This window comes from Bubalus kerabau, chromosome 18, assembly GCF_029407905.1.
Source record: "Bubalus kerabau isolate K-KA32 ecotype Philippines breed swamp buffalo chromosome 18, PCC_UOA_SB_1v2, whole genome shotgun sequence".
Taxonomy (NCBI): Eukaryota; Metazoa; Chordata; class Mammalia; order Artiodactyla; family Bovidae; genus Bubalus; species Bubalus kerabau.
Window position 1 is genome coordinate 37,303,381 of NC_073641.1, and position 21,209 is coordinate 37,324,589.

Consider the following 21,209-nt stretch of genomic DNA (forward strand, 5'->3'; position numbering starts at 1 on the left):
AGTAGGATTTGTATTCTGAACTTTATCTTTCAAAAATATTTGTTTGAATTAAACTAAAAGTTTTGAGATTATATCTGTTAATAGACTAGAAAGTCATTAATAATTTACCACTTCTTCCCTAGATGCATGAAGAAGCAGAGGCTGTCTTGGCAACACCACCAAAGCAAACTATAGTCGATACATCTGCTGAATCCTGACCTCATATTTATGATGTATATAGATGCAGACTATATATATATATATTCATATTTGTGGACTTCTAAAAGCCTCAAAAAAGCCGACTGACTGGGCAGCAAAGACAGGAGTATCTTCTATACGCTGTTCCAGCAATTACTGGTACATGAACAGTTGGAACTGCGGACTTCCCTAACCAAAACAACTTCCTCTCCCCTCTGTGGAGCCCCATTGGGGGTTCATTATTCATTACCACAGTTTTAAGAGTTTTAGTTACCATTGTATGCAAGATTCAAGCACTGAGTACCTACATGGGTTTTCTACTTTTCATTTTAAGAGCATAACAACAGTGGAACAGTACGGTATGCAGAAGCACCCTACACACCGTTATTTCTGAATTCCTTTTTTAGGGTAAATATAAAGATGCCTTGTTTGTTAACTAATTTTGGAAGCCAGGAATCAGTGTCTTTGAGGCTGCATCCTGTTAGCACAATGGGATGTTCTGTAACTGCTGGTATTAGAAGGGGATCTTTGGCCCTTCCACTTTTTTCTTCATGTTTATAACACTACTTCAGAGGTTTTTAACCTCAAAGCGAAAGAAGAGCCTCAACAACCAGGACTTATAAGTTATTTTTATGTGACTAGACTTATATAAAGTTTCTTGTTTTCCATCTCTTTAGTTTTGTTGCAATGTGTTATTGTAGGCTATTTGAACCGATTAAGGTTTTTCACTACAGTTCCTGATTAAAATCAGAAAATTATTTTATAATTCAGAGTATTTTTCATTTATAAAATGCATATGTTTTCAGTGCACTTCCATTTCCATTAGCTTCCCACATCACCATTTTAACAGGAACTTGAACAAAGCACTATTAATTTAGACCTAAAGTAAAAGAAAGCATTAAATAACACCTTGGATCTCTTGAGGGAAAGATAAGGTTGCCTACAATTTATACATTCCATGGGAAAAGAAGAGCCATAGTTTCTTTTAAAAAAATCCTTGGTGAAACATTATTACGATTAAAAATTGTAGTGAAAAGCCTTAAGTACCAAATTGTAAAGCAGCAGTAATTTAATTTTTGTATCAGTGTTCTTGTTTTGCACAGACTAAATGCAGTGATAGGTGAGTTTATGAGTACAGTAGTTGCCTTTATCACATTTGTGAAGTTAAAGTTGATGAGGGCAAAGTTTTATTTGTTTGTTTAATTTGTGTATGTCTAAAGATACTTGGAAATCTTTACAGGAATTAAACATATATGCAAATTTGTATATAAAAAAAGCATGGCCATCATCATTAGAATGCTTGTAAATGAAAGGATCTTTTTTGAGGTCTATATATAAGTAGAAAAAAAATCCAGCTGGACTGATTAGGACCCTTTTTAAATTGATTTGTTTAGACCATTTTTACAGTTACGCATCAGCTCTGACACAGTCATAGTACGGGGACTAGTATTTTCCCTTGTTACAGTTCTTTTTTATAATGGGCTTGTTCCTTGAGATCTCTGTAAAGAACCCTGTGAACTAGAAAGCATAACTCACAGAGATACTTTTTTTTTTTTTTTTTTTAATTTACTGGCACTGAAAGTTCCAATTGAGATGAAGCATTTCATCTCACTTCATAACACCTCTTTGACTGCACTTCAGTGAATTGTTCTTATGTGCACTGTGTAGCAACTTACATTATAACAAAGCAGATAAGGGCTGTAAGCTGCTGCTTATGTTAAAAAGTGGTTCTTCAGATTTTCTTTCATAAAATCCAATTGAAGATAAAACAGATGCTTTTTTTTTTAACTTTAATTTATCACTGAACCCAAGTGTTTATTTAAATGTCAACAGTACTTCTAAGAACGTTGCCTGTCACCTTGGTCTTTGGTCTTGGATGATGAAACTGCCTTCCAGAGAACCAAATGTCAGAGATACTAGACCAAATAGTGGTTTAAAACTCCAAAGGAGGTAATGTAGTAATCTTATTAATAATGGGATTAACATATTTTAGACATTCATTTTTAAACACTACCTCAGTTAATATAGGGTATAAAATCTGTGGTTTAATCCCTCAAAAGTTAACAGTAAATTCTTTTTTGTTACACACACACACACACACACACACACACCTTCATCCCTGGACCCCACCTCACTCATCAATCCTGAAATGAAGTCTTTGTTACAATTAGCCTGAACAGTTTTTTGGATTATTACTTTGAAAGATATGTATGTATATATCATAATATTTGCCTTTAGCACTTAGTTTGGGGAGACACTCAGAGCTTTGTGGTTCTCAATAATCTTAAAAAAAAAAGATGTCTATATTAAATGTATAGTGCTATTTGGTTTATCCATGTTTCACTGACAGGTCTAATACGTTTTCTTTAAGTACTTATTTGTATAAAAGTAGACTTTTACGATGAAAAATGCTCACATGCAGTGCCAAGTGATTTACTTAGGTGTTTAAAATGTTAAATTATAGCAGAAAAGATTAGGGATGTTGTCAGTGGTAATAGAAATAATTGAAAAAAGCATCTATATGTAATAGATATTACCAGACTATAAAATACCAAAATAATGTCAATACTGTAGTTTTTCAAGATTTTAGAATTAATCTTAGTCCATATAAATTTGTACTACTGGTAATTATTGAATAATTTGGAGGAATTTGGGCAGTTGTGCTGGTTATAAACTGTGAATTTCTAATTGTAAAGTGAATTGTTGTTTCTAATTGAAATTTTTTTCAAGAACAGATTTCAGCTTCACTTACTAAGTAAATACTGATAAATAAGGAAATTAGAAATTAGTATTTGTAATTAAACATGATCTAAAATTTCTTATACTTTTACTTCCTGTTTATGCTTAGGTAGATTTGAAGGGGGAAAAAGTCTTTTCTCCCTAATAAAAAATTTTCTAATAAAGATTGGTAGCATAAGGGCATTCTGTAAGACATTGACATTAAAAGAGGCTCTTTGGAGGTATATACTTTATTTTACTACTTACTCTAACATCATATGTATAAGTCCTTTTGAAATGGTGTAGCTTTAATAGTTTTCAGCTCTTTTATCCAGAGCTTGAAGTAATTAAAGCTGAGTTTTTCAGGGCATATTACAGATGCAAAGTGTTCAACAGTGAGGTGTGAATGCTTATTTAGATTTGTCTACTGCTATTTATATAAAAAATTTTTTTCATTCCATTCAGAGGATGCCTTTTATCCCCACATTAAAGCACAGATCACTAAGCAATAAAAAGCAATCAAATTGTCATCCAAATTATAACTGCAGTTACTTTTGCATGGTGAGAGTGAGGTGCTAATTTTGTGTGAGAGGAGTTTTGTAAACTACCTTGGGAAAGGTCCTTTGGAAGTAAGGTTTTTTCCCCTTGAGTCTTATGTTTCCAGTTTTGTGTCACATTCACAATCCATTAAATTAGGGAAAAAAGGAACAATTAATTGAGAGAGTTTGATAAGAGCTGTTGGAATAAAAAGAATATTTCAGATCTTCCAAAATGTCAGTTGAGAAGGGTCTCCCTTGTCTCTGCATTCAGGAAATACATTCTTACCAGCTTCACTTCAAGACTGTCACTACAGTGAAAGTTTGATTACAAAAGCATACCAGTAAAATTAATAGCAGTGCTTATCAGACAATGTTAACATCTGTGAGAATCTTTCTAGGAGCATTTGTTTTTTCTTTTAGTTCTAGGTTCCCAGGGTAGTTTTCATTCATAGTAGGTTTCTTTAATGAATGTGGATTTTCTCCCCTTTAGAGTATTTTTGTAACATAGGTGGATAGCTATGCCACTGCACGCATAAATTGCACATTTTGTTTGACTTTCTTTATAAAATATTTAATTTGAAAAATATAATTTATGCCAAAAAAGTATATCTTGTAATTTTGCCACTAATAGGTTGATTTAGCACAAAATGCAAAGTCTTTGGGCAGAGGAGGGGGGAGATTAAAAACTTTCATAGATAATAGTTGAAAAGTGTTCCATTATTGGCCTGTCAGAAACCCTGAAGCTGCATTGTAAAACAGATGATGTAAATTAGTTTTGAAAAGTGGTAAGGGACTGTGAAAAAAATCTCAGACTTAATGCTCCCTAACCACATAATTTTCTTTTTTATTTAGTAATACGCTGCTACATATTTGGAGGTTCTGGTGTTTGTAGGTCACTGAACAGACATTGAAATCTGATTTATATTGTATAACTGTAACATAGAAAGAAAAGTATTTATATATTTTCCGTAAGAATATTTCATTGAGTTGTGTATAATTTAAATAAGGTTTGTCCCTAAATGGTTTTGCTCACCTTGATTTTTTTTTCGTGGTTTTCTTGTTTTTGTATAATGTGTACAGTTTATGTCAAGGGCATTAAAAGCCTCCTGAAGCATAATCTTATCAAAGGGATACATTCTTAATAAAATGTACTTAAAAATTCTTAACCTTGTGTCATTGTTCTATTTCAAATTTTAAAACCATTATTGTTGATTTATATACACTGAGGCTGTTACATGTAACTCTAGGTAAAAGTGACTTTTAAATACCACAGATAAGAATCTGGTTCAGTAACACATAGTTCAGTTCAGTTCAGTTGCTCTGTCGTGTCCGACTCTGCGACCCCATGGACTGCAGCACGCCATGCCTCCCTGTCCATCACCAACTCCTGGAGTTTACTCAAACTCATGCCCATTGAGTCGGTGATGCCATCCAACCATCTCATCCGCTGTCATCCCCTTCCTCCCACCTTCAGTCTTTCCCAGCATCAGGGTCTTTGCAAATGAGTAGTGGCTTGTTCCAGATGTTTTAAAATAGGTATTTATACTTTCTAAACACTTCATAATCTAATCAAACATCTTTACAGTTATTATTTTTTAACCTCAGGTTATTGTGAAAGGTTTGATAAAGTAGATCTATCTTCAGAACAACTCCAACTTTAGTGATTAATATATAGAATGAGCAATGATGGTATGATGGTAATTTTTCTGTGTAAGCTATTTGATTTCACTCAGCCTTCCCTTGTGGCTCAGCTGGTAAAGAATCCGCCAGCAACGCGGGAGACCTGGGTTCCATCCCTGGGTTGGGAAGATACCCTGGAGAAGGGAAAGGCTACCCACTCCAGTATTCTGGCCTGAAGAACTCCAAGAGTCTGACATGACTGAGCGACTTTCACTTTCACAGAAACTGGATCAGGTAAGCTAGCCAACAGCCACCTAGTGGCAAAAGAAAATACTACAAGGGAAATAAATGGTCAATCCTGGAGAATAAAATTCAGTGTCAAAGTTAGAGCCTGTTATCATTGATTGAATGTGGTAAAATGTATTCAGAAATAGATTTATTTGGGATAGTTTGGTTTTTAAACACATTTATGTGTATCATTTTCATACTGCCTTCTACTCTATACTTTTCAACAAAAATGTAGTTGGCCCTCAAAAAGCACACTTAATCATCATCATACAGCTCATCTTTGAAAACTGACAATGTAGCTGAGCTTCAGAAAGTTTGTTTCATTTTTTAAAACTCTCTGGTGTATAAAGTACTCCCAGAGATAGTGAAAGACAGGGGAAGCCTGGCGTGCTGCAGTCCATGGGGTCACCAAGAGTTGGACATAACTTAGTGACTGAACAACTATAGCAAAATACCAAAGACTGGACAGTTTATAAACAACAGGAAATTTACTTCTCACAATTCTGTTGGCTGAAAATCTGAAATTAGAGTGTGAACATATTTGGGTGAGGGCCCTCTTCATGTCCCAGACTTCTTTTGTCTTATGTCCTCGATGGCTTGATGGGACTAGGAAACTGTAGTGTCTCTTATAAGAACATCAATCCCACTCATGAGAGCTCTAGCCTCATGACCTCCCAAAGACCCCCATCTACTAATACCATCATCCCTGGGTGTTAGGATTTCAATGTAGGAATTTGGGGAGGCAGGTGATCATTTAGACCATAGCAACTAATTCTGTATTGATTAAAAAAAAAAAAAATGTATGAAAACTTCCTCTAATGCTTAGAGGACAAAGACAACTACATTTGCTTAAATGTAGCAAATGTCCTTTAAATGGGAATATATTTATTATAAATACTATTTTAACTACTAATTTTGAAGGCTTTATATTTTCAGTTGTATCTTTTGGAAGGTTGGCATTTTGTTTTGGCCATGCCTTGCTGGATCCTGCTTCCCCTACCTGGGATTGAACCACACCCCCAGCAGTGGAATCACACAGTCTCAACCACTGAATCACTAGGGAAGTCCCTGTTTGAAGGTTTTAAAATACCTACTTTATGCAAAATGCTTAGCATGTTTTGTAAATTCTTTGAGATGAAAGCCAGCTGGTCTCCACAGAGTTCTTAGAAGAAATACTAGATATTGTCTAATACAACCTGGTTTTCTTAATAAATGACATTCTAGTGGAGAATCAGTTTCACTAGACTTAGTATGGGTCAGATATTGGAATGTCAGCAGGCACTTCCAGCAGGTCCATGGATACATGTATATATGAATCAGCCGTACCCCTGAAAACTAACACAATATTGTCAATAAATGCCAATATAAAGTAAAAAATTGTTTAAAATCACGTCTAAAACCTAGTTAGTAATAATATTCCATATCAGTATCACTGTGATACTAGTTTCCTGTGTGACTACTAGATACTAGAACTGTGTGACTAGTTCTCTGCTTCCTGTCTACCTACCTGCAGCTGAGGAGCAGTCACCAAGCTGGGGCGTTATTTGTATGTCTTTTGCCAGTTCCACCCACCATCAAAATATCCCGGAATATTACTAACTAGGTTTAACGTGTGTTTTTAATTTAAAAAAATTTTTATGTTGGAGTTGATTGACAATATTGTCTTAGTTTTCAGGTCTACAGCTAAGTGATTCGGATAGACATATATCTCTTCTTTTTCAGATTCTTTTCCCATATAGGTTATTACAGAATATTGAGTAGAGTTCCCTCTGCTATACAGTAGGTCCTTGTTGAGTATCTATTTTATATATAGTTGTGTGTTTATGTTAATCCCAAGCTCCTAATTTATCCCCCCCCCCCCCCCACCACCTTTTCTGTTTGGAAACCATCAGTCTGAAGTCAGTTTGTTTTGTAAATCCATTCATATCAGGTTTTTTTTATAGTTCACATGTAAGTGCTATCATATTTGTCTTTCTCTGACTTCACTTAATATGATAATCTCTAGGTCCACCCATGTTGCTGCAAGTGACATTATTTCATTCTTTTTATTCTGTTGCATACATGTACCACATCTCTATCTGTTCCTCTGTTGATGGACATTTAGGTTGCTTCCATGTCTTGGCTATTGTAAACATTACTGCAGTGAACACAGGTGCATGTATCTTTTTGAATTATGATTTTCTGCAGATACATGCCCAGGATTAGAACTGCTGAATCACAAGAGCTTCCCAGGTGGCTCAGTGGGTAAAGAATCTGCCTGCAACGCGGGAGATGCAGGCAAATGTGAGTTTTATACCTGGATTGGGAAGATCCTCTGAAGGAGGGTATGGCAACCCACTCCAGTATTCTTGCCTGGAGAATCCCATGGACAGAGGAGCCTGGCGGTCTACAGTCCATGGGGTCACACAGAGACAGACAAGACTGAAGTTACTGAGCACAAAAGAATCGGACACAACTGAAGCGACTGAGCGGGTGCCCAAGCACATGGTAGTTCTAGTTTATTAAGGAACCTCCATTCTGTTCTCCATAGTGGTTGTATCAATTTACATTCCCACTAATAGTGATGGGGGGTGGCTCCCTTTTCTCCATACCCTCTAGCATTTGTTGTTTGTAGACTTTTTTATGGTAGCCATTCTGACTGATGATGTGAGGTGATACCTCATTGTAGTTTTGATTTGCATTTCTCTGAAAGTTAGCAGTGTTGAGCATCTTTTCATATGCTTTCTGGCCATGTGTCTTCTTTGGAGAAATGTCTGTTTAGATCTTCTGCCCATCTTTTGATTCGGTTGTTTTTTCATAGGTGTGATTATTAAAAAGGTATTATGGCTATTTTAGAAAAAGTAAAGCCAATTTAGAAAAACATTTACAAATGAAACCATGATTTGCTTCAAAATCGTATCAAGGGGGAGGACTGAATAAGACTATGGATGGACTAAAACAACCGTGGTTTAGTGGCTATTGGGGTTGATGATAGTACCTAGTAGTGGTGTTAAGTCGCTCATTCATGTCCAACTCTGCAACCCCATGAACTGTAGCCCACCAGGCTCCTCTGTCCGTAGGATTCTACAGGCAAGAATAGTGGAGTGGCTTGCCATTCCCTTCTCCAGGAGATCTTCCTAACCCAAGGATCAAACCCAAGGTCTCCTGCATTGCAGGCAGATTCTTTTCTATCTGAGCTACCAGGGATAGTTCATAAGGGTTTGTTAAACTCCTGTTTCTATCTATATTTGAAATTCTCCATGAGTTGGTTTTTTCTTTTAATCCTGTTGATTCTGACACAAATTTCAAAGTTTCTGAATAACACTTCTTAAAACAATGCTGTTAAGTGGAATATAGTCTTTAAATACTGTTATTTGATTATTTATGGACATGGGAAAGGAATGTTTAGAGCCAAAACTAGGGTCATAGTGATACTGTAAGGACAAAGTTATATAAACCCAGCCATTTCCCATTGGTGTGTTGTTACATTTCAGAAAGACATCTTTGTTTGACTCAGGTCAGTGATTCTCAAAGTTGAGTGTGTATCTGAGTACCTGGGATGTATTCCAGGCCTTGTGCCACACAGATTTTGGTAGGGAGATTTGGAGCGGCACCTAGGAATTTACAGTTCTAGTAAGCTCAGAACGTGATTTATCACTTAGGATAATTGCAAGAGTTTCACTTCACTGATATAGAGAAAACACAAAATAATGCAGTGATGAAATATTTTAATTAAGGCTTAGGCAACAGAAATGACTTCAAGGTTTTGTGCATTATTTTTCTAAAGAATATCTTTACAAAAGATACTACTTACAAATCAATCATCACCATCATTGATGTTTCCATGTATTTTTATAATTACATCATGACAGACACAAAGAGGCTAAATGATAACAATACTGGCCCCAAAGTCTTCTCAAAACAGACTAATCAAGATACTTGTTTGTACTGTGTTAGGTGTACATAGTCCATTATTCCAGCCAAAAGCATAGTTATATGGAAGGAAAAAGTTAAAAAGAATGAGCAGAAGTCCTGGTTTGTGTATATTTAGGTCAGTTAACAGCCATCTTCCTTTCAGCTGTGGCTCCTTCTCGCTTGTTCTTCATAGTGGGGATGGTGTGACACGGGCCATTTGGTACCGGAGGCACAGGCAGCACCATCTCCACCACAGCAGAGAAAGGAGCCCCTAATCACGCTTATTTAGAAATACGGTAAGTAAACATTAAGGGTTGTTGGGCAGAGAGAAGGGAAAGGAACTCGAGCATGACTGAACACTGCTACATAGCAGGTAGGTGCTTTGCATATATTGGTTCAAAGAGACAGCTCCTGCCAAGCCATTAAGGAATTCCCACTCTACATAGCCTTTTACAGTTATACCATCATAGGAATAGAAGGAGACAGTGAAGGTGTTATCTTGGCCCAGACAACCTACTGGAGAATCCAAAAGAGGCTTACTGGAAACAGGTCATGTATATATCATAGTTCTTGGAAAAAAAAAAAAGATGAACCATAAAATGTGAATGAAATTAATGACATTTTCCTTCTATTCTGAGGTAGTCATCAAAAATTATAGATGTGTCTACTAAGTAGGAGTGCTATAATCTTGACACTGAGGCAGGGCTTCTGTGCCAGCCCCACTCCTTAACTGTGGTAAACAACAGAAGGACAACTGTGGGGACCTCATCAATTCATTTGCATGGCTTACCTATTAGATAAGGTCTAATCGTACGGATGTGAGAGTTGGACTGTGAAGAAGGCTGAGCGCCGAAGAATTGATGCCTTTGAAGTGTGGTGTTGGAGAAGACTCTTGAGAGTCCCTTGGACTGCAAGGGGATCCAACCAGTCCATCCTAAAGGAGATCAGCCCTGGTATTTCTTTGGAAGGAATGATGCTAAAGCTGAAACTCCAGTACTTTGGCCACCTCATGCGAAGAGTTGACTCATTGGAAAAGACTCTGATGCTGGGAGGGATTGGGGGCAGGAGGAGAAGGGGACGACAGAGGATGAGATGGCTGGGTGGCATCGCTGACCCGATGGACGTGAGTCTGGGTGAACTCCAGGAGTTGGTGATGGACAGGGAGGCCTGGCGTGCTGCGATTCATGGGGTCGCAAAGAGTCGGACACGACTGAGCAACTGAACTGAACTGAACTGAATAGGAAGAGTTCATCTTACTACTGTCACCACTTAAAAGCAAGTCTAAAATCTGTTTTGGTCTCAAATATGTGACTTCATTAAACACACCCAGAATAAATTAACCTTGACAATTTATGCTCCCATAACGAATCTTCTGTGGCCTGAAATCTAGTTCCTTTACCCTTAAGATACAAAATGTGTGGTAAAACTTACTGGAAATGCTTTCTTGCTAACCCCGTCCAATATTGAGCGGATGCGGTCTGTCTCTCTGTCAAGTGCCAGGTCTGCTGTCATAAAGGTGAACGTGCAAGGTAAGCCTGTTCACACGATCCTGCCATTTCCACGGCAAGCCTGCTCCAAGCACAGATGTTAAATTTCATAGCTTTCTGACCTTTGAAACCTAGCAAAACCATATAAATCAGACCTTCCAGTGGTGATAATTCACTGGGATTGAGCCCCGAGGTATCTGGTGGTGAACAGTGCCAGCTATGCTTCTACTAGTGTCTGTGTAGCGTAAGGATATGAAGTGGGCACTCTGCTTAGTGGCAGTGTTCACTCGGATCTAAAAGGGCAGTGGAGGACAGGCTGCTGTTCTCACTTGGGGCGGGGGAGGCAAGACCCAGGGGAATAGCCATTTGCATTTTATACTCTGAACAGAGTGCTGGCTCTGGTGGATTTGTTGGTGGGCTCTCCCTGTCTCCAGACATGGGTGAAGCCAACTGGGATACATAATTCAAATTAGCTTCTCCAGCTGGGATTTCCCCCAGGGAGTTCATGTAGTTTTGTTCCAGTGTCTTTAGTAAATTTTCAGGTGAAGTCAGTGGTCCCAGCTGACAGTGTGGGGCTTGAGGGGTTACTGGGAAATGTCCACAATAACCCAAGTCAGAAGCTGCCTGATTATAGGTGAAGTTCTCAAAACAGATGCAAGGAGCAGGGCCAGAGTAGTTCTTCTCTGTTGGGAGCAGGTCCAGATAGGCAGGCTTAGTACCTTTAGTTTCTGTGGGTGACTTCCTAGTGCCTATGAACTGTATCTTACTCCCTTCGGGCTTGTTTACAACTTCAATAGCATCTGGAACACAGTCATTGACGTTCATTATTGTTATATGAGGATTCTCCTGAAACAGAAACAGAAAATGGGCAAAGATAATGTGTGTGTGTGTGTGTGTGTGTGTGTGTGTGATGGTATATAAAGTATGTGAAATGCACTGAGAGCTTCACTTTTTTGTGTGTTTTATCCTGGTCACAAGTTAATGGTGGTGATCACAAGGAGGTGATGCTGAAAACCAAAGGACAGACCCTGACAGAAGAAGTCACAGCTGGGTTCACTCATTTCATGGCTAGGGGAGCAGAGGTGGCTCTTGCTTTGTTATATCTTCCTGAGGAGGTCTAGGAATGTATGATTATTATAGCCCAACCCCTGGGTTAGTCTTTAAGAAGTACATGGTATCCCTAGAATTTCCCAGCATTTACCTTGAATTTTATTAATGACAGGACACTGCTCTTGTAAGGGTCGGGAATGTCAGGATAACACTTGTCCTTCAACCTGGAAAACCAACAAAAATTACACTGAATTTTGCAATAGAGTGGAATGGTTAAGAGTGAGAAACCTGGAGTCAGATTAATCCTTGCTTTATCACTCTTAACACTGTAACCTTAAGCAAGCTTTTTAACCTTCCTATGACCAACCTAGATATCATATTAAAAAGCAGAGACATTACTTTGCCAACAAAGGTCCATCTAGTCAAAGCTATGGTTTTTCCAGTGGTCATGTATGGATGTGAAAGTTGGACAGTGAAGAAAGCTGAGCACCGAAGAATTGATGCTTTTGAACTGTGGTGTTGGAGAAGACTCTTGAGAATCCCTTGGACTGCAAGGAGATCCAACCAGTCCATTCTGAAGGAGGTCAGCCCTTGGTGTTCTTTGGAGGGAATGATGCTGAAGCTGAAACTCCAGGACTTTGGCCACCTCACGCGAAGAGTTGACTCATTGGAAAAGACTCTGATGCTGAGAGGGGTGGGGGCAGGAGGAGAAGGGGATGACAGAGGATGAGATGGCTGGATGGCATCACCGACTCGATGGACGTGAGTTTGAGTGAACTCTGGGAGTTGGTGATGGACAGGGAGGCCTGGCGTGCTGCGATTCATGGGGTCGCAGAGAGTCGGACACGACTGAGCGACTGAACTGAAATGAACTGATGATTTGATTTCCTCACTGGTTCGATGGAGATCATTATGGTAGTGATGGTGTTGGAAAGACTGAGTGAGTTGTTATATGTAAAGCACTGAAAACACTGCCAAGCACATGGTAAAGGGAAATATAAATATTAGCTATTGCTATTAAACAAGTTTTGCAATATTTTCAAATAGTTTCCTTATGTATTGACTTCTTGCTTATCTGTTGATAAACAAGATTATTCAAAATTTTTCATATTTTTACCAAATCTTCCTTTGTCCTTTCCATTCTAGCACTTTGCCTCATATGATCCAGTGGGATTTCTATCTTATTAAATTCCTTTCTAGATTTTTTCTTTGACTCTCTTCTTGGATGAAACCTTCCCCACACACTTACCACTGGCTTTTTAGGTAGCAGATGATCATGATGACCAAAACGCAGAAAATCATGGGGAGAATGATGTGTATCAGTATATGGGCTGGAGAAGGGAAAAGAAAGGGATTTTTTAGTGACTGCTTGTCCCTCAAAGAAATAAATTTTACATGTCTGTTATTTCTCAAAACTCTATTTGTGCAAGATTCACCATGAGTGCTGTCTGACTGGTGGGGAGCAGGGTGTGAGACGCCAACCAGCCAACACAGGGATCCATTTGCCCTTAATACTTGTGGCTCAAACTCGCTACCTCTCCTGACAGAATGGATCATTACTCCCCATTCTTCACTCCCTCTCTGTATGAGAAGTATACTCCAGCCCCTTGACTTGGAGGCTCAGCCATGGCTTGGTTTGCCCAATGGGAGGTGAGTAGTGGTCACGCTGGTAGCCGAGTTGAGTGTGCTTAGAGTTGGCTTGCTCGTGTGTTCCTGTGATGCACTCTGAGCAGAGCTGGTCCCTCAGAGCCACTGTCCTTCAACCTGAGCCTCAGAGAACTAACAAACTCCATGGAACAGACCTAAACGTGCCTGAAGCTTGGAGCCCCACTGGGTTCAACCTGCGTCAGCCAAGCCAGGAGCATGAACAGACAGATTTGTTTCTGTATGCCACTGAGATTTGGAGGTATTTTTGTTATTCGTTGTTCAGTCACTAGGTCATGTCCAACTCTTTGCGACCCCATGAACTGCAGCACACCAGGCTTCCCTGTCCTTAACTATCTCCTGGAGTTTGCTCAAACTCATGTCCATCTCATCTTCTGTTGCCCCCTTCTCCTGCCCTTAATCTTTCCCAGCATCAGGGTCTTTTCCAATGAATGGGCTCTTCACATCAGGTAGCCAAAATATTGGAGCTTCAACATCAGTCCTTCCAATGAATATTCAAGATTGATTTCCTTTAGGACTGGCTGGTTTGATCTCCTTGCTGTCCAGGGGACTCTCAAGAGTCTTCTCTAGCACCGCAGGGTATTTTATTACCCACTGAAAACTGACTAATGCACCCTTTCTAGTTAGGGTCTGATAAAATTACCCAAGTCATAACCTAGGTAATTGTTCTACTTTTATTTCTCAGATATATCAACCTGTACTTCATTTTCATAAATGCCCATCTTCCAGTTCTCACTGCTTGCAAATCCACCAAAGAACAGTGCAGATAGGTTGTGAAACATCCACTTTTATAAAAGGAAATCATACAAGGGCGTTTGAAGGCTGATAGTCATTCACATGTACATATATTTCTGCTGACAAAAACACCCCCACCCCTCTCTAGATAGAACTCATAAGGGTCTTCCCAAGTCAACACTAAAATATGCTATCTGTGATTTTCAAACTGTTCTGGGACTGAGAAAGTTTCCAGGTCATAGATCAGTCAGATTAGCTTCACTCTTATCTATTGTATGTTGTGGGATTCTGTGTAACTTTTTTTTTTTTTCTTTCCTGAGTTTCATCTAGAGAAAGAAAGAGACAAAGACAGAGAAGAAAGGTTTCAACATTCCTGATCTAGACCAAGTCCACAACTGTGTGTCATTTGTCAGTTCCCCAGGAACTCCTAAGAGAAGAGTTTTGATGTGGAAAAACTCACAGTATTCATCCGGAGTCGTGACCTTTCTGAAGTCATCCAGGGGACCCTCACCAGCACTTGTATAAGGAGTGACCAAAAACTCATAGACAGATTCTGGCTGTAGGTCTTTCACAACAAATGTCTTTTGATCCGGGTTGTCAATTGTGTATTTGCAACATACTGAATTATCTGTTTTAAAAAAAAAAAATTTTTTTTTAAGAAGAAAAAAATGATTAAGAGTGTAATAAAGATCTTGTGAGACAGTCAGGCACTAATACTTCTGTGGACTCAGCACTGCCAACATTTCTAAACCAATCAAAAATGAAATCATAATTTCATCACACTGGGAACACTAAGATGTTTGGGAGATGGCAAGCAAGACGAGCACTCCACTAAGCAAAGGCTATTCCTGATTGGGGGTGGGGTGCGGGGCGGGGGTGGGACTCAAATCTGCCAGAGAGAGAGTAAGAGCTTGCCAGAGCTACTTAGAATACATTGCGATAAGCTTTAACAAAGTCAAAAAAAGAAAATGAGGTTAGCAAGCAAGTTTCCTAAGCAGTAAGTAGGTTGTCTTAAGGAGCTGGGAGTACTTCAAGTGCTTCTAAAAATACCGGGCCATATTGTTTTTAAGTAAGTTAAAATCCTGGCCCCCATCGTCCTGTCCACCCTACTAATTTAAGGACACTATTCGATGATTAAAGCATGCGAGCACAGAAATCAGCCTGGACACGATCAGAGATGGCTGGTAGCCTTTCCAATGATTTCAAGTAAGGAGATCTTGAAACTGAAAACAGACTGGAAAAAAAAAAAAAAAAGTGTCACCTGTAAGAAATGTCTTTTCAAATCCCCGGTGGCACTTCTCCCCTGTCTTGGATTTCAGGTAGACATAGTACCCTTGTATAAAACCAGTTTGAGATTCGGTGGGATAATCCTTCCAACTCAGAGTGAAGGAGTGGGAGGTCAAGTTAGTCATATTCACTTTAGGGTTGTATGAAGGAGCTAAGAAAGGAAGGTGAGATAATGTAAGAGTCACAATTTGGAAGCAGTCTCAGAGCATTCATGTAAATTGAAGGTAGAACCACAGCCCACTCCATAGGTGCTTATGACAAGTGAAGGACTCTTATCTTTTTCTCTGACTTTGTTCGTGAGAGCTGGGAAGGAACAAGCTTCGTCTTGTTCAAGCCTTGCCTCTCCCAGAAGTAGAAATGGAAGCCCAGAGAGATTCAATAACTTGCGCAAGGTCACACAGCAAAAAAGAAAATAAAGGCTTCCCTAGACTTTTTTCTGTGCCTGAATTCTAAACAGTGTTTGGGAGAATGAACTGAAGTAGGGGGAAGGGAGGAGGAGGAAGGGTTATATTTGAAGAGGTCAGGGTGGCTTTGAAGAGTTTTAGTTCCCAGGCAGTGGCAACGCACAGTTGTCCAAGTGTATGTGTGTGTGTGTGAAGTCACTTCAGTTGTGTCTGACTCTGTGCAACCCTCTGGACCTCAGCCCACCAGTCTCCTCTGTCCATGGGATTCTCCAGGTAAGAAGACTGGAGTGGGCCACATTCCCTCCTCCAGAGGATCTTCCCGACTCAGAGACTGAACCCACATCTCTTAGGCCTCCCGCCTTGGCAGGAGGGTTCTTCACCACTCGTGCCACCTGGGAAGGCCCTGTCCAAGTGTGGGAAGAGTTTATTCTGAGGCTGCCCTGAGACTGTTTCAGCACATAGGCTGGTGCATGCCTGGCCTGTGCCCGCCAACACACACAGAAACACCCCTCCTGCCTGTCTGGAACAGCACCCACTCAATGGAGAACACTAAAAGCTGGTCTGATTGATGCAAGGTTAATGACCCAGCCGCCCAGCTCCCAGTGAAACCCTGGATGCCAAGAAGCTAAATAAGCAACCACATGAAAGGATCAAAACTTGCCCATGTTGCTGGTGGAATCAAAGTACAATGTCTGAGAGGGGCAGCAATTTCACAGTATATCTGCCAAAAGTCAAAAACTGTAAAACTGTATTTAAGAAGTTCAACCTTCTGGTTCAAGTATTCTACCTCTAGGACTTTACTTAAAAACCATTATCAGAGTAATGGACAAAGATTCAGCTAAAATGATGGTGAGTCAGATAAGACAATAAGGGGATTTGGCCAAGAAAAAGAGAGAGATTGAATATTAGAGACTGCAAGAAAATTGAGGGTGAATTTTATAGTTTTTAATTGAAAAAAAAATTTTAATCATCCTAAAAGTCCAAAGATGGGTGATTTGCCATATGCAAACCATGAGGCAGTTTGCAGTCATAATGACTGAAAAGTTAAATATTACTTAGTGACACGAGTCAAAAAGGACTTTACAAAACTGCATAGAGTAAGATCTGATTTTTATATCAAAGTGCATGCCTGTACTGAGAAAGCACACACACAAAACATTAACTCTGGATATGTGCCCTTGGATGGTAAAATCAGCCAGTTTTGTCATCTTTGGCATAACATTTCATGAATTGTCTTTAATGAAAATGTTTTATGTTTATGATTAAAAAATAATGTTTTAAAAAACCCAATGGCCAGAATAAATAGCACACTGAAAATCAGGAAAGGTGCTGTAATTTTCCTAAAGCTGAAGCAAAGAGTCTCTGAATTGTCCTGAACAAGTCTACCCATGGACACAGTAAATGCTTTAAACTTACCCAGTTCTTTCAAATAGCCAGCTTTTTTCTCTAATAAATGGGCCATCCTTTTTGTAGAAATTTCATAAATTCTGAAGTTGTAGCGAACCCCTGGTCTAAAAGCACCTAGAGAAGAAAAGTCAACAGATTGTCAATAACACAGGATGACATTCTCTTTATTTCTGAAAAGGGAAAGAAAGAAAAATGAATTTGGGTCCCCTTAAAAAATCTTCCTCCTCGGAGTTTCTGCCCTTCATCTCTACCATCTTCCTTCCTTCCCCTGAGCCTTGAAATCCTCCAGCATATCTGACAATGGGGGACTGTTTTCTACATCATCCTCTCTCAAAATACCCTTATCCATGTGCATAAAACTGGGTGCAGAATTCAACCAGAACCAGAAAACCATGTAAAACTCTTTTTTGACTCTAAATCTCCCGCCAGCGACGCGCCCTTTCTCCGCCCATGAGAGGCAAGCGCCTGGAATATCTGCTTCGGGTAACTCACTTGCCCCTCACCCCACACCCTTAACACTGCTCAAGAAAGGGAAGACTCCTCCTCATTCCCGCCAGCCACCCGAATGACCCCACCTGAGCCTCATCAGTCACCCTCAAGTGGTGGGGTGGTGGTAGTTTAGTCGCTAAGTCATACCCTACTTTTGCAACTCCATGGACTGTAGCCCATCAGGCTCCTCTGTCCGCGGGATTTCCCAGGCAAAAGAGGGGTTTGCCATTTCCTTCATCACTCGCTCTCTGGATCGACCATTTCCACAGCTCTACCTTGTGACCAGCAGATGGCGCCACTAACCCACTGCTCAAGCCACTAACCTTTGCTACACTTGCAACCTGGAAAAGACAAATCCAGTGTGGCGGGGAAAGAGACCACGCTCTACAAGTTGCACTGAAACGGAAGGAGTTGATAATCGACTACCATCAACTCTACTCCTACGTCTTCCAAATCCACATCTTTGCTTTTGTAAAAGCTCTCAGGACGACTGTTACAAAGGTCTTTTGCTATTCATTTGAGACTGCTGGCTTAGAACAAATTCATGAACCGTATGAACTTACATCTGGATGGCTCTGTAAAAGTAAATATAAAGGTCAAAACTTAGGCCACATCACTGCAAAACTTGAACTCCAAGACCCACGCGGGATTTGGAGTTATCAGTGAGCACAGAGTATCTGAGATGGTCCAGAAACCCTAGTTGAACCAGGTGGATGGAGCGAGATGGGAATACAGAAGGTTCTTACCCGAGCTAATGACTGTGCCTGTGTTAGTGGGGCCTAGGTTTTTCCACCGGAGAACACAGGGAAGGTGCTGGGGGCTGTCACACCACTCCACAACGTAACCTGTGGCATTTCTGGATTGGGGTTTCCAAGACATGGGAAATCCATCCTCGGTACCATTCATTCTTCCTTCTTCAACATTTTCTGTACGTTACAAAGAGGGCAATGCTTCAGATTTAATTAATCAGACATTCTGCAAAAGTATCTAAAGAAAATAAGCTTGAATATGCTGTGTATCTAGCAGGTCAAGCCTTCCCTCTGTAATTGCGACAGGGCTTAGGATAAGGGCAGGAGGGATGTTTTCATCAGGTTTTTCCTACCTCTCACTCCCAATAAATATTCACACCTGCCCCTCAAATGTCCCTTGTCCTGAGAGACCCAAAGAAACATCAGCTCCTACGACAGGGATCAGCAGGCAGGACCGCTGGTGGAACAAATCCAGCCTCGAAAGCTTGTTTTTACGAAGAACAGTTCTAAGATTTTTAAAGTGTTGTTAAAAACAAAGGATATAAAATACAGATTGGAAAATGATGACTGTCGTGCCTACATTAATGTCTAAAATATTTATGCTCTGCCTTTTTACTGAAAAAGTAGTTGACCTTTGACCTAGAACTGTGTCTGGTACTTGATCTACTTTCAAAAATTATCTGTTGAATAATTCAGCTTATTCCCCCACACAATGCTGGCTGTCCCAGAATGAACTCCTGTCTCCAAGATGTTAGGGGTAGAAACTGAGGTGATCGCAGAGCAAAAAAGGAGAAAACGACTCACATACATACAGAGTCAGATTATGGAAGGGTGTGACAGTACTTAGGACCTAGGATGCTGCCTCAATGTATTTTATGCACCAGGGTAGTCTTCCTAACATCCGACAACTGGACAAAAAAAGGTGATGGTCTCAATGGACTACAGCTCTGCTGATTTCAAGCAGGTCAGTCTAGGTCTGGAGGGATAAGAACTTCTGTTTCCAAGGCAGATTCCACAGCCTCCCACTATTCAGAAGGCAGTGGACCCAGGTGGTCACTTAAGTGAAAGCAGACTCTGATCAAGGACTGGGCCTGCAAGCGGCTGTTCAGAGAGGCAACCAGTGTGGTACAAGCAGATATGACCTGGGATGGACTTAATACTCCAAATGTACTTCTTGTTTCTCTGCAACTCATATTTGATGAGGCATCTTTTCTTTTATCTGGCAATTCTAATTACAGCTGAATGTTGATGGGTGCTATTAAATTTTCCAGGGCACCAAATTATCATCCAGCTGGGAGCACCCAAACAAACGTGCAGCCCCAGGTATAAGGTCAGGGGTTCCCACGAAGGCCTGTGTCTATCCTACCCACACAGCTTCTGTCTTTCTTCATCAGAGACACAAATCTCTTTCATGCTGAAACTGACATTTTCCATTTATTCACACTGACTATAATTTCACCCCAAACTTAAAGCGTAACTCTCCCAAGCTGCTTCTCTAACCTTGCAAATGAAGAAGGGAAATGAAGGGAAAGGCAAAGAAAAAGGGAATCTTTTCTTTTCAGTCATTCACACTTTAGCATGAATTGGCTGAACCTCCTTGGTCTGTCTCATAGCACATCAGTGCCTTTATCCACACGAGAGACATAAGAATCTGGACCATATCAGAAGGCTGGATAGAGCCTCACAAAAGGATGGAGTGGGTTCTGAAGGCAGGGCATGAGGAAGGAAGACAGGGTAGGAACCCACAGATGAGGATGACCCCAAAAAAGAAGAGTGTTTAGCAGAGTTGTTTGAGCTGAGCCTCCCTGGAGGTAGAGTTTCTTTTATCTATCAGCTCCCCTAGGGGTGAATGAAATGCTCACCCTTTCTGTTCTGTTCCTAACAAAGACAGAATACAACCATTCACTTCCTTCTCTGATATAGTTCTTCAAAAGCAAAGATTAGGTCAAGTGACTCCTTAGTTTTTCTTCTGTGGCACAATCCCAAGTTCTTTTTCTTACTTGACACACTGGATGGTTCTTAACCAAAATAAATAAGACAAAATAATAACACCCTCCAATCTAGCCCATTTAACCTAAATGTAAGCCTAATTTGAATAACAGGTATAAAGCGACATAACCCCACAAGCAGGGTCTGACAATGTTTATAGCAGCAACTGAAGGGTGACATTATTGCAAGGTTCACAAGTGAATTTAGGATGTCTGTGGGGTGCTGTCCAAGTGTGCAGTGTCTGTGTGTGTGTACCACTGGGGGCGGGGTTAGTGCAACCAACCCCCTTTCATAGCTCTCCCAGGAAGGAAAGTAACACCATTATTGATTGTACATGTAAGGTCATTTCCACCTTGTTTGGACTTTCACAGGCTAAGTGTTTAGACAGTTATCATCATTTATTCCGCAGCTTTGGCAAAGCTCTTTTTGAAAGATAATGCTAGTTCTCCTTGTGGCCAAGATTGACAAAATATTTTGCCATATAAGAAATGCAACTCATGTTCCATAAGCCACAAAGCATGTTCATACCAACTCTAACTCTGTTAGGACTGTTTGTGTTGCATTTATTTAAATAAAATTTGAGATCTCAAATCAGTGGAAGAGTCCCCGGAAGGGAAATGTCCGGACCCATGGCTGAAATCTTCCCACACCGAGGAAGACTGTCCCAGAAACCCGCCAACATGCCTGGACCCAAAGAAAATGACAGACAGT

The 21,209-nt window shown here is 40.1% G+C and overlaps 2 protein-coding genes across 8 annotated transcripts in view; one reads left to right on the forward strand and one right to left on the reverse strand.

The window, feature by feature from the left end:
* The window catches only part of RICTOR (RPTOR independent companion of MTOR complex 2), a 136,687-nt gene extending 132,126 nt beyond the window's left edge, over positions 1-4,561 (forward strand). For all 4 annotated transcript variants that reach the window (XM_055554724.1, XM_055554725.1, XM_055554727.1 and 1 more), the window contains one exon: positions 123-4,561. In XM_055554724.1, coding sequence (XP_055410699.1) covers positions 123-197 — 75 coding nt within the window. In that variant the 3' untranslated portion in view covers positions 198-4,561. The remainder of the gene's footprint in view (positions 1-122) is intronic.
* Positions 4,562-9,034: 4,473 nt separating this feature from the next.
* OSMR (oncostatin M receptor) overlaps positions 9,035-21,209 on the reverse strand; it is a 68,163-nt gene continuing 55,988 nt past the window's right edge. For all 4 annotated transcript variants that reach the window (XM_055555335.1, XM_055555336.1, XM_055555337.1 and 1 more), the window contains 7 exons: positions 18,507-18,686; positions 17,281-17,385; positions 15,435-15,611; positions 14,634-14,801; positions 13,023-13,104; positions 11,925-11,997; positions 9,035-11,569 (listed from right to left, as the gene is read on the reverse strand). In XM_055555335.1, the coding sequence (XP_055411310.1) occupies positions 10,994-11,569; positions 11,925-11,997; positions 13,023-13,104; positions 14,634-14,801; positions 15,435-15,611; positions 17,281-17,385; positions 18,507-18,686 (1,361 nt within the window). In that variant the 3' untranslated portion in view covers positions 9,035-10,993. The remainder of the gene's footprint in view (positions 11,570-11,924; positions 11,998-13,022; positions 13,105-14,633; positions 14,802-15,434; positions 15,612-17,280; positions 17,386-18,506; positions 18,687-21,209) is intronic.